Source organism: Pseudorca crassidens, chromosome 13 (assembly GCF_039906515.1).
Source record: "Pseudorca crassidens isolate mPseCra1 chromosome 13, mPseCra1.hap1, whole genome shotgun sequence".
NCBI lineage: Eukaryota > Metazoa > Chordata > Mammalia > Artiodactyla > Delphinidae > Pseudorca > Pseudorca crassidens.
In genome coordinates, this window is record NC_090308.1 from 14,540,252 (window position 1) to 14,553,974 (window position 13,723).

The 13,723-nt window shown below is 44.6% G+C and overlaps 1 protein-coding gene across 7 annotated transcripts in view; it reads left to right on the top strand.

The window, feature by feature from the left end:
* RMND1 (required for meiotic nuclear division 1 homolog) overlaps nucleotides 1-11,687 on the top strand; it is a 38,244-nt gene extending 26,557 nt beyond the window's left edge. For 3 of the 7 annotated variants that reach the window (XM_067701753.1, XM_067701752.1, XM_067701755.1), the window contains 3 exons: nucleotides 677-797; nucleotides 10,494-10,610; nucleotides 11,477-11,687. In XM_067701753.1, coding sequence (XP_067557854.1) covers nucleotides 677-797; nucleotides 10,494-10,610; nucleotides 11,477-11,509 — 271 coding nt within the window. In that variant the 3' untranslated portion in view covers nucleotides 11,510-11,687. Of the gene's footprint in view, nucleotides 1-676; nucleotides 798-2,811; nucleotides 5,461-10,493; nucleotides 10,611-11,476 lie in introns of those variants that run through there. The other 4 variants (XR_010933614.1, XM_067701754.1, XR_010933612.1 and 1 more) reach the window with 3 other exon arrangements.
* Nucleotides 11,688-13,723: the final 2,036 nt, after the last annotated feature.

The following is a 13,723-nucleotide window of genomic DNA, read 5'->3' on the forward strand; positions in this document are numbered from 1 at the left end:
ATCAGCATTAAAAACTACTTTTGGGCTTCCCTGGTGGTGCAGTGGTTGAGAGTCCGCCTGCCAATGCATGGGACACGGGTTCCCCGGTCCGGGAAGATCCCACATGCCGCAGAGCGGCTGGGCCTGTGAGCCATGGCCGCTGAGCCTGCGCGTCCGGAACCTGTGCTCCACAACGGGAGAGGCCACAACAGTGAAAGGCCCGCGTACCCCCAAAAAAAAAAAAAAAATTAAAAAAACTACTTTTATAAAGCACCATGTAAATAAGAAATAAACTTATTTACAAAACAGAAGTAGACTCACAGACATAGAAAACAAATTTGTGGTTACCAAAGGGGATGGGGGCAGATAAATTAGGAGTTTGGGATTAATATAGCCACACTGCTATATATAAAATAGGTAAACAACAGGGACCTACTGTATAGCATAGGGAACCGTACTCAATATCTTGTAGTAACCTATAATGGAAAAGAATCTAAAAAAGAATATATATATATATATGTGTGTGTGTAACTGAATCAGTTTGCCATACACTTGAAATTAACACATTGTAAATTAACCATACTTCAGTCAATCAATAAATCAATCAATAAATATCTTCTTCAAAAAAGAAATAAAATAGACCATGCTTTTTAATTCAAGATAAAAATTAAAAGTTAATGATTTTCCTTTTTTTAAGACACCATATAAACTTGAGTTCAGACTTCTTGATCACTCCTGATTTCTACTGGGACAGAGAAAATCTGGAAGAACTTTATGATAAAACTTGTCGGTTCCTCAGCATTACTCGTAGAGTTAAGGTATGTATTTTGCACTTCTACTGAGAGTGACACAATGTTTGTATGACTGTGTGAAGAGAAGTTTTTAATTAAGTAAATGTGTTTAACTGCTTTTGGAGAAATGTCCTGTTTGACTTCTACTCAGATATCTAGATCTCCCGTTCTAGTTTTCCTGTGTACAGACAGTTTTCAGCTTTCACGTCAAAGGATATTCTGATATTTGCTCTACAGACTAGATAAGGTTGGTGAGAGTTTGGAGGCCTGGTGGTCTGTTAGGAAGTTTCTCATCAAGTTTCAAGCAAGAGTTCATGGGGTCCAGAACTTTACTGGTGACAGTGAGAACAGAAATGAATTTTTAAAAGAATCCTTTAAGACAAATGAATTGGTTGGTACTGGGAGGCCAGGGAGAAGGAAGAATAAGGATGACTGACGTTTGTTGTGGGTGACAGGTAGAAAGATGGCAAAATGTAGAGAGGTTGGGGGGAGGGGAGGAGCCACATTTAGGATGTGTTGAGAGTAGAGTAGCAAGAAGACATCCACTTAGAACTGTCTGAAAGCATTGAGAAGCGTGGAAGAAAAGTTGAGGAGGGAGGAAGCTGATGGAATGATGGAAGTACGTGGAGGGCGTCATGGTGGAGGTGAACCACAAGGGAAAGAGAGCAGAAGACAAGATGGACAGTAGTACCATGTGTGTGCATAGTTCTGTCACATTTAATCACACGTGTAGATCCAGGTAACCACCAGATCTGGATACAGAACTGTTCTATCACCACAGAGATCTCCCTTGTGCTTGTCCCTTTATAGTCACACCCTTCCCTCCCCGACCATCCCTAACCGCTGGTAATAAGTAATCTACTCTCCAGCTCTATAATTTGGTCATTTGGGGAATGTTATATAAATAGAATCATACAGGGTGTGACTTTAAAATGGGCTGTTTTCAATGAGTGTAATACCCTTGAGATCCACCCAAGCCATTGCCTGTATCAATCCCTGCCTTCCTGTGAGTTACTTAGCCATGTGGGGGGATTCCATTTTGATTTCTCTGTATTGTTTTTGAGTGTATCTCTTTGCATAGATACTTAGTGGTTGCTCTAAGCGTCACATTACACATACGTAGCTTATCACAATCCACTGGTTTCAGCATTTTGCCAGATTAAATCAAGCGTGGAAACCTTGCTGCTCTTTACATCCCTTTACTCCCCACTTTGAGAACTTCATCAGTGTTACAATTTTTGCTGCAAACATCAAACATAATTTAGAAAACTCACGAGGAGATGGAAATCCTATTGTATCTTCCCCCATTTTTATTCTTTCTGTTCTTTTTTTTCAATGATGTTGCAAGATTTCTTCTTTTATTGTTTCTTTTCTGTTTTAAGAACATTCTGTAGCCATTCTTTCAGGGTAAGTTTGCAAAAGCATAGTCTCTTAGTTTTTCTTCATCTGAAAACGTCTAGATTTCCCCTTTATTCCTGAAGGAGTTTTTCACTAGGTAGAGGATTCCAAGTTGATAGTTCATTTCTTTCAATACCTACAAATTACTGTGTCACTTTCTTCCGGCCTCCATGATTTCTGAGGAGAAATCTACTATCTCTCTATGACGTGAATGTCAGACCTTTAATTATACTCCAACAAGTCTTCGAGGCTCTCTTTATTTTTTTCCTAATCTTTTCAACAAATGGTGCTAGAACAATGGGATAGTCATAATGAACCCTATCCTTTACTTCACACCATTTCTAAATGAATCAGAGACCTTTTAAATATAAAAGCTAAAATTATAAAACCTCAGGAAGAAAATATAGGAAAAAGGCCTCATGACCTTGGAGAAGGCCAAGATTTGTTAGGGAAAAAAAAAAAAAACATGCACCTTGGGGAACGAATTTGATAAGTTGAACTTCATCAAAACTAAGACCACTGCTCTTTGAAAGACACTCTTAAGAATATGAAAAGGCAAATCACAGGTTGGGAGGAAATATTCTCAATATATAACCTGACAAAGGACTTGTCCATAATAATCAAAGAACTCTTTCTACTCAAGGGGCTTCCCTGGTGGCGCAGTGGTTAAGAATCTGCCTGCCAATGCAGGGGACATGGGTTCGAGCCCTGGTCCAGGAAGATCCCACACGCCGCGGAGCAGCTAAGCCTGTGCGCCACAACTACTGAGCCTGCTCTCTAGGCCCGCGTGCCACAACTACTGAAGCCCGCATGCCTAGAGCCCGTGCTGCACAAAAAGAGAAGCCATCGCAATGAGAAGCCCGCGCACCACAACAAAGAGTAGCCCCCGCTCGCCACAACTAGAGAAAGCCCGTGTGCAGCAACGAAGACCCAACGCAGCCAAAAATAAAATAAATAATAAATATTTTTTTTAAAAAAAGATCTATGCATTAACAAAAAAGGAAGAACTCTTTCTACTCAAAAAGACAACCCGGTTTTTTAAATGGGCAAAAGATTTAAACTGACGTCTCACAAAATATGTGAACGGCCAAATGAACATGAGAAGATGTTCAACGTTATTTTTTACCAGGGAAGTGCAAATTAAACCTGCAGTGCGCTGTTACGACACACTCACTAGAATGACTAAAATTAAAAGGACTGACAATACCAAGTGTTGGGAAGGATATAGAGCAGATGGAAGTGTCATACATTACTTGTGGGAATATACATCGTTACAGCCACTTTGCAAAAACAGCCCGGCAGTTCCTCAGAAATTTAATTGTTGTGTTACTATACGATCCAACAATTCCACTCCTGAGTATTTACTCATGAGAAATGAAAACATATGTCCTCACACTGATTTGTACCTGAATGTTCTTAGCACCTTTAGTCATGACAGCCAAAAACTGGAAACAATCAAATGCCCATCTGTAGGTGAATGGATAAAGAAATTGTGGGATAGCCATACAGTGGAGTACCACTCAGCAATAAAAGCAATGAACTACCATCCATGCAACAACATGAATGAATATCAGGATCGTTATGCTGAGTGAAAACAATCTAGACACAAAAGAATCCATGCTGTTATATTTATAGGAAATTCTAGAAAGGCTAATCTAATCTATAGTTACAGAAAATAGATCAGTGGTTCCCTAGGGCTTGGAGGTGGAGTGGTGGGTAGGGCAGTAGATTCCAAAGGGGCACAAGGGATCGTGGGGTCATGGAAACGCTGTGGTGTTACTTACATAGTGTCAATCTGTGAAAAGTCTTCAAATTGTATACTTAGAATGGAAACAAGTGCAGATTATTGTATGTAAATTATGCCTCAAGGAAAACTTGAGAATAAACCTTTTGTGAGAATTCTCTAATGACGTTAAACAAAAGCATCAACCTTGATGAGCAGCCGTATTTACTAGGGACGAATTTGGAAGTGCTCAAGAGTTATGGCTTTTGGATGTCTCCCCTTTCTCTCTTGGAATGAAGACGTTCGGTGGAACCACGATCGTTCGGGTGAAGTACAAAGATTATTGCCACCAGGGAGATGCATCAGATCTCTTCCGATGACCAGCCTGTTGTGCTGAGTTAAGTCAGTAATGGTGGCTGAGCAACCAAGGTAAACCGGCTGCCCGGGAAGTGTGCGCTCAAGCATCCTCCCCCTCTGTCCCCACCCCCATCCTGTGTCCTTCCTCAAATCACGGCACCTTTGATGCCCACGGTGTCCTTCACATGTCCCTCGTGGACAAGAGTACAGGAAAAGAGAACAGAATCGCTGAAGTCACCAACGATGAAGGTGGTTTGAGCAGGAAACATCCTGAGTGTGTGGTCCAGAGGAGAAGTGTAAAGATAGGAACTTACTCAACATGAACACTGCATTCAGCGTGAAAGCCACAGCTGAACATGAGGAATGTTAAAACAGGATCGATCGTGAACATTGACACGCAGTGAAGTAATCAACTAGCTGGACCAGCATCACAGTGCCAAGTAGGAAGGGGAAACCTGGAGAAAGTGCCTCTGCGTCTTCACTTTGCTCAAGCAGAGGGAGGGGATGTGCCAGGAGGGCACTTGGGGTTCGCTGGGGACAGTGCTCCTCTGAGTGGAGAGGCTCCCTCAGTGCCCAATGTGGGGAAATTGATCGCAGCCCAGGGAGCAGGTGGAGCAGGTCCCCTCAGTCCCCAAACTGGAAGAGCCCCGGAACAGGTCAGTTCCATGGTATTTTTCAAAAAACTCTTATGTGAGTTCTGTGTAACTATAATGCTGCTGACTTCCGAATCCTTAACTGAGTACCTGGAATAATGCGTACATTGCACTTAATCCGTGCTGTAAAACAAGTGGAAAATAACTCAGGTAGTGTCCTGAAGAATAGACATAAAGGTCTGTTTCAACTGGGCACCACTTGCCCGTGTGCTTCTGGAGTACGTGGCGCGCACTCCTGGGGGCGGCAGTTCACGCACCGCGTCGCGCTGATCTGATGGCACTACGGACTCAGTGCCTTGTGAGAAGCCTCTTCTCACCTTCTCGGTGTAGCCGCCTCAGAAGGCAGGGAGAGAGCACCCACTCCGGCGTCTCTGCCTCTCCTTGTAAGGATGTTAATTTAGACCTCATCTAAACCTAATCACCCCCAAAGGCCTCATCTCCAGATACCATCACATTGGGGGTTAGGACTATCAACATGAATTTTGGGGGAACACGAACATTCCGTCCATATTACCAAGCAGTCCCTGGAAATCCACTGTAAATTTTCTTTACGAGCTAACATTTGTTTCTTTTAAATTGTTTTTTATAAATTACATATTTCTTCCACATGCTTATTGGAATCTGTGTAGGAACTGGGGCAAGGTGGCTAAAAGGAGAAGTAGCAGGTATTCAGAGGGGAAAAGGGGATTTATGTGAAATTGGAGCTGCACTCGTGAGATTCCCCCTCTCCTTCCTTAAAACACAGCAGCGAAAGAGATAGAAGCTGCTTTCCCTGTAAATATGTGATGAGTACACTCCCCTCTAGAACGCAGGCTTCGTGAAATCAGAGAACAGGATCGTCGTCTTCCTGGCTCCCTTCCCGCTTCTTGGCAAAGGCCTCACGTAGAATATGTGCGCCATAAATATTTGTAGGATTAATCAGTGGTTGAGTTCAAAGTGAAACTCACTGTATTCTCCCAGAAAATGCAGTTGAACCTTCTCTATTTCTGTCTCAGCTAATAGCACGACCACCTGGTCAGTCAAGCAGGAACTTGAAACTCACCATGGTTTCCTCTTTCTCCTTCATCTTCCACATGCAGTCAGAGCATCCTTTCGTTTTCTCCCAAGTGTCATGCATTCATTGCCAGATATTTATTGAAAGTCTCTACGATAGGCCCTGGGCTGGTGAGACAGGGAGGGATGCCAAACTGACCCGCCTCCTGCGCCCAGACGGCTGATGTGCATCTCCCACCCCCGTTCACCCTAATACCTTCTTCTTTGTCTCCCAGCCTCTAGGCTGGGCCCTGTAGCCAGAAGACAGAGACACATCTGTCTTACTCACCATTTCATCTCCTCTGCCCAGCACAGTATAGTAAACACTGAACAAATATTTTAAGAGTGGACAAAGGACTCCCTTACCTGCAGGAGAAAGTTGCAACATGATCGTGCTATGTATTCATTTCTACTGCGGCCGCAGCAGATTACCACAGACTGACTTAACACAGATGTATTATTTTACAGTTCTGTAGGTCCGAAGTCTGACCTGGGAGTCACTGAGCCAAAGTCAAGGCGTTGGCAGGGCCGCGTCCCGCTCCGGAGGCTCTGGGTGGGAGCCACTTCCTGGGCTGTTCCAGCTCCGAGGGGCCACCCACTGCCCTTGGCTCAGAGCCCCTCTTCCGTCTCGCATGGCTGAGCTCTTCTGCCTGCCATTCCCACTTTTAAGGACCCTTGTGATTGCCCTGGGCCCACCCAGATAATCTAGGATTGTCTCCTTATCTAAAGATCGTCTGACTTAACAAGCTTAATTCCTGCACAGTCTTAAGTATCCCTTGCTGTGTAATACTCGTGGGTCCCGAGGATTAGAATGTGAATATCTGGGGGACCATTACTCTGCCTACCCGCTATGGTCTATAGTACCTCTCACAATTCAGTACTTAACCTTTTTTTAACCTTACCTCCAAGCACTTTCAGGTTTTTCGCTATCTAGCTGTACTTGCCTCCATGCTGTTTCCTCTACTAGAAATACTGTCCCCCTGGCGCCCCACCTTTTCTTCCTGGCACCTGCCTATTTAGAGCCTACTTCACATTTACCACCTCTGTGACCCTGTCCCCGTTTTCTTCTGCTCCATCATCTGTGCGCATGAAACACGTCTGATTTTGTAACCGAAGGACGTAGGAAGCATGTGTTAGTTGGGGCTCCCTTGCTTGCACACGACAGAAGGACAATTGGAATGACCTTACTTATCCCCGTGTACTGGCTCACGGGGCTGAGAAACAGGGAGCAGGTGTGAAACAGGGAATGTCTGTTGCACAGACCCAGGCGGGTCACCAGGACTGCTTCTTGCGTCAGCATCCTCTGTTACCAATTTGGCCTCATCCTTTCCTTCTTGGTGGCATTCTCTCGGCGATGGGGGAAGGGGTGTGGGAAGGGGGAATATCCCAGCGACATTTTACTCTGCCTGGCAGCGTCAAAGGACTGGGCCACGTGTCCGTGCTTTGACCAGCCATGTGATGAGGCAACTGGGCCTCACAGTTGGCCAAGCCTGGGTCTTGTACTGGCCCCGTCTCCCCCTTGGGCTTTTCAGGGGAGGGGAGAGGGGCTGGTGTCAGGTGGGTAGTGATACTAAGATTGGCAGCATCACGTGGTTGGAAACAGGGAAGAGTAACTCTCCAAAGCAAGGGGGCAGGAGCGGAGGGTGCCGGGCAGGTAGCAGGTGGCTATGAGGCAGAATGAGGTAAGTTCTAAACGAGGGCAACAGCGAGGTGCTGTGGGAGTGCTGAGCGAGCAGGAGGTCAGGAAGGGTCACAGAGACCTCGCCTTCAGGCGTGAAGAGGGCGCCACCCACTGAAGAGTGCTTGGACTAAACCATCTGGGGTCATTTCATGTCATCGAGAAGGCAATAGCAAGACGTTCGAAGCTTCTGAGCAGCGGAGTGAAACGATCCATCCTGTTTAGGAGAACTCTGGTGGCCCATGCAAACGAAACCCGGAAACCCCCCAGCCCATCACCACCACCAAAACGACCAAACAGACCAGTCTGAAGAGGTGACAGATAGTTGACAAAAGCCTACTAGGTGTATTAAGAAATGCTAAGGAGAGGATAGACTCGACTCCATACAGCAACTGAAGTGCCAGGGATCCAGGAGTGCAGGATAGAGATCAAAGGTTTCTATGCTGGGTGCCCGAGAAGATCGCGTGACCTGCTTTGAGCTAGGGACCCAAGAAGAGGGAGAGACTTGAACAGGATGTCAACTGTAGTTTGAGAAATGCTAAATTTAAGGTGCCGGCAGGAAAATAGTAAAAAGATGTTTTATAGGCAGTTAGAAATTCGGGCAGAGGAGAAATCGGGATTAGGCAGTTAATACTTGGGACTTATCAAAAAAGTTTAAACCAGTCTTTCTCAAAATGTGGAATACATACACTTGTACAAGAGATGAACTTAGGTAACACATGGACCCTGAAATAACATGTAAGCGTTGAAGCAAGTAACACTTCTGTTCAGAGTTGAGGAGAAATGCTTAGCTTGGCTTTAGTGGCTCTTGACCGGCCCTCTTAACGTATAATCTACCAAATTCCCAGGCACCAGGCTCAGCTTTGTGTATCCAACACCATTTCACATCATACTGGTTTTCCATTTTGGCAATGTAGTTTCCTTTTAAAATAAACATTTCTAAGGTGGTTTTTGTGGGGTTTTGTTTTTTTTTTTTTGGTTGCGCCAGATCTCACCTGCAGCTCACAGGCTCCTTAGTTGTGGCTCGCCAGCTCCTTGGTTATGGCATGCAAACTCTTCGTTGCTGCATGCATGTGGGAATCTAGTTCCCTGACCAGGGATCGAACCTGGGCCCCCTGCATTGGGAGCACAGAGTCTTAACCACTGTGCCACCAGGGAAGTCCCCATTTGTAAGTCTTTTTGACTTTAAATCCAATTAGCACATGTGTATCACAGAAGCAGTGACAGTGGGATGGAAATGACTGAAGTTCAGGAAGCGCCTACACAAACCAGATGGGCAGGATCATGCAGAGAGAGTGCAGAGCTAGAGGACAGGAGGGACCAGATCAGGACTCTGGAAAGTGTCATCCACAGGCCAGGGGAGGTCCGAGAAGACTCAGAAAAAGAGTGATGGTCGGAGGCAGAACTTAGTCCCTAGGGGAGAAAAAGCCAAAGGAAGTGTGCATTTCAAGGTGTTGTCAAATGCTTAATTGAGGTTTCAGAATCTAACCAAGAAAGGGTGTTACTGTTTAGGAGACATCTGGAAGTTTCGGGGGAGCAGAGGTAATATCTACAACCTCTAAGGGCTAAGGAATAAGTTGGTGGTGAGAAGTGGAGAAAGAAAATGTCTGTTCTTTAGTCAAACTTGAAAGAAAATGTAAAAGAGGGTTGGGTCAGCATTTCGAAGAGAGAAGCAAGCTTAAGGCTGAGCATGTTTCTAGACCAAGATCAAGCAGCCAACAGAAATAGGAAGACGAAGAAAGGGAGGAAAGAAAGAGGCACTGTTCTAAACATTTATACAAATTGGCGACTACAGGATTACATGAAGTCTGGAAGCGTGGGCAAATACATATTATCAGTGTGCTTCCACGTGTTCGCTCTCGTTAGTAATGCTCTGTGCAAAATGACAGTAAATACGGTGCACTAGCACATTTCAGTCAGTCCCCAAACATGCATCTGTGACTTGTCTCAGATTTCCACTGACCATACCTGCATTCTCAGCCTACGTATCCCAGAAGTTATCAAGGGGAATCCAAAAACTTGTAAAAAACGTTTCCAGACTGTGTAATTTCCAAAAGAAAGTGAGATACAGAGAGATTAAGGAAGTATAACTTGCCAGTGGTCACATTCAAGTCTTAACTTCAAAGATTCTGTTTTCTGTGAACCCCTCAGCCAGCTTGTGGGGCATCAGAATGCAGAATCTCTGCAGTTAAGCATTAAAAGCAGCGCCATCGGGCTTCCCTGGTGGCGCAGTGGTTGGGAGTCCGCCTGCCGATGCAGGGGACACGGGTTCGTGCCCCGGTCCGGGAAGATCCCACATGCCGCGGAGCGGCTGGGCCCGTGAGCCATGGCCGCTGAGCCTGCGCGTCCGGAGCCTGTGCTCCGCAACGGGAGAGGCCATGACAGTGAGAGGCCCGCGTACCGTGTTAAAAAAAAAAAAAAAAAAAAACAGTGCCATCTAGTGGCGAGTGTGCAGCAGGTCAAGTTTTGTGTTTGCGGGGCTTGGAACAGTTTTAGTAGAAGGTAATCATTGTCATCTTAAGGCCATGCTAAAAGAGTATTTCAGGTTTGCTTTTATTAACTGCTGAAAATCCAAGGGCAGCAACGAAAAACTAGAAATCAAGAACTTTTAGATCTTCCATCAAAGTCTTATGAATATAAGAGCTTCAGTATGCAAAGTATTTCTTGCAGTCAGATCTGTGCGTTACAGAACGTCTCTAGGTGGATTCACAGAAAGGAGACAAGTGGCACTGGTAGGCTGCCTTTGGGGAGGGCTGGGGAGCAAGAATTGAAGGAGTGATTTTTCACTGCACACCTATTTCAAACTTATAATTTTGAAGCATGCGACTGTTATCGTAAGTGAATGTTTAAATATACAGGATACTGAGATTTTTCTAATGCAGGTCATGAATGAAAAGCTTCAGCACTGCATGGAGCTAACAGATCTGATGCGGAATCACCTGACTGAGAAGAGGACGCTTCGCCTGGAAGGGATGATTGTCATCCTTATCACCATAGAGGTAGGTAACTTTTATGAAAGTAACTTGACAGAAAACAATAGCAGGAAAGAGCATGACTTTGTTCTAAATGTTAAGTCTATTTGGAAGTGAGGCAGGTTTCAAGTGACTGTGGTAATATTTTGAAAATGCATTAAGTATGATTTTTGGAAAAGTTCCACCTTTTTATTTATTTTATTTGGCCATGCTGCGCAGCTTGCAGGATCCCAGTTCCCTGACCAGGGATTGAACCCAGGCCATGGCAGTGAAAGTGCCAAATCCTAACCGCTTGACCAACAGGGAATTCCCTCCATGTTTTTTTTTTAATTATTTGCTCTTTTTATTTATTTATTAAATTTATTTTTGGCTGCATTGGGTCTTAGTTGCGCACAGGCTTTCTCTAGTTGCGGCGAGCGGGGGCTACTCTTCATTGTGGTGCGCAGGCTTCTTGTTGCGGTGGCTTCTCTTGTTGCAGAGCACTGGCTCTAACCGTGAGGGCTTCAGTAGTTGTGGCGCGTGGGCTCAGTAGTTGTGGTGCACAGGCTCATTTGCTTTGCAGCATGTGGGATCTTCCTGGACCAGGGCTCAAACCCATGTCCCCTGCATCGGCAGGCGGATTCTTAACCACTGCGCTAACCTGGGAAGTCCCTCCCTCCACGTTTTTAAAGATGGCATTTAGGGCAAGTTCTAGCTGTAAATGTATAATGTTCAACCCAACACCAAGCACCTGTGCCTCAAATCTGCAGCTTGCCCTGTAATGCCCTGTAATAACAAAAAAGTTATTAACTTCGGGAGCATTTTTCATTAATCACGACCTTAGAAAAGTCATTTTAGTTTGTACCAGTGATTTGCCATGAAATTATTAATACTTCTCACTTTTTATTTGTAAGGTAATGTTTGAGCTGGGACGAGCATTTTTCTGATTGACGACCAAAGGAAAAGTGTCATTGCAAGATATATTGAAGCTCTACAATCAAAAATAAATGCTCACCTGTTGAGATTAATAGGTATTTAATTTTTTTAATCAAGAAATTGTCACAGTGATCTTTTTCAGTTTCTAAATGTATTGCTGCTTGAATAAAAACTATAAAGAATCTGGCATTTGGGTCTATAACACTGACAGTTTGAAAGGATAATGTTCATTTTATATTTTAAAGAACTTTGGATAATCTGGGCATCTGGGGAATTTGGGCATTGCTCCTAACCTTTCCCCAGGGAATCCCAAGCTTGGCCCTAAGAAAACCATACAGGAACTCCAAAGTGTTGAAATTTAGAAAATAAGTAGGCTTGAATGGCAAAAACGAACTTTGTACACCTGTTTATTTCTAGGTGGCGTAATTTGACTCTGACTGCTCACTGGCACTTTCCTTTTATTAATCAATACTTTCCATCCTTTCACTACCAAGTTGGGTCAAAATATTCTTCCCACAGAGGAATATTTTTTAAGTTTCTCACATACTCAGGGAAAATTTAAAAATACCAAGTACAAAGAATTTAACATTTATGTGCTTACCATCTTGAATTGATAATTAACTTTTTAAAAACAAAGTCCTGGGACTTCCCTGGTGGCGCCCCAGTGGTTGAGAGTCCGCCTGCCGATGCAGGGGACGCGGGTTCGTGCCTTGGTCCGGGAAGATCCCACATGCCGCGGAGCGGCTGGGCCCGTGAGCCATGGCCGCTGAGCCTGCGCGTCCGGAGCCTGTGCTCCGCAACGGGAGAGGCCACAACAGTGAGAGGCCTGCGTACCGCAAAAAAAAAAAAAAAAAAAAAGTCCTTTTTATCTTCATTTGCCTTATTTTTACACATATCCCCCTGCCCTACTACCCTCTCCCCATCACAATGACTTTTTCATAAGTTATATACATATACAGAGTATTACTGTTCTAAATTGGGACACTGTCAGTCACTTTATAGCTTGTTTAACTGCTATATGGTATACTCCCAAGAGAATACACATTTATCTGTACCCTCACTGATGACATTCATGTATATATTTGCTGGAATAGTGTGAAGTTGCCCATCCTGGTGTCTTTCAGTGCACCGCAAGAGTTCTTCTTGAGTACCGATTTCAGGTACCTATACCAAGGACTATGCAACATGTGGGCATAGATAATTTAAGAATTGCTTTCTAGGGCTTCCCTGGTGGCACAGTGGTTGGGAGTCCGCCTGCCGATGCAGGGGACACGGGTTCGTGCCCAGGTCCGGGAAGATCCCACATGCCGCGGAGCGGCTGGGCCCGTGAGCCGTGGCCGCTGAGCCTGCGCGTCCAGAGCCTGTGCTCTGCAACGGGAGAGGCCACAACAGTGAGAAGCCCACGTACCACAAAAAAAAAAAAAAAAAAAAATTGCTTTCTAGGGACTTCCCTGGTGGCGCAGTGAATAAGAATCCGCTTGCTAATGCAGGGGACATGGGTTCGAGCCCTGGTCCGGGAAGATCCCACATGCCACGGAGCAACTAAGCTCGAGCGCCACAACTACTGAGCCTGTGTGCTGCAACTACTGAAGCCCATGCACCTAGAGCCTGTGCTCCGTGGCAAGAGAAGCCACCGCAATGAGAAGCCCGCGCACTGCAACGAAGAGTAGCCCCCGTTCGCCGCAACTAGAGAAGCCCGCGCGCAGCAACAAAGACCCAACGCAGCCAAGAAATAAGTTTAAAAAAGAAAACTCATTTCTACCTTAAAAAAAAAGCTTTCTAGATCAAGTTCCACATCAGCACTTTCATAAAATCACTGTGCCTGCACTGTCACCTGTAAGCAGCGTATCAAGCCTGTTCTCCTCTCCCATTTTCCCAATCTCACAATGTACAGAAGGCATCTCACCCATCTTCAATTTTAGTTTGGTCCACTGTATTTTAAAACCTTTAAATATACTTAACCTGCATTTTAAAATCTTTAGAAAGCCAAAGGACAATTTGAAATACTGGTCAACAGAGCCTTCTTTAATAAGAGGGGCCATTTCCAGTAAAATTTTACTCCAAGTATCAATGTGTACAATTTGCTGTTTGGGTCAACTGTGTAATTATAAAATTTTAGTACAACAAAAAGAACACGAACATTTAGTGCTTTATGGTCATGGCAAATTAAAATTTAACATTTCAACTTATACACAAATACGTAACGAAGAACAAAAAGACAGTGA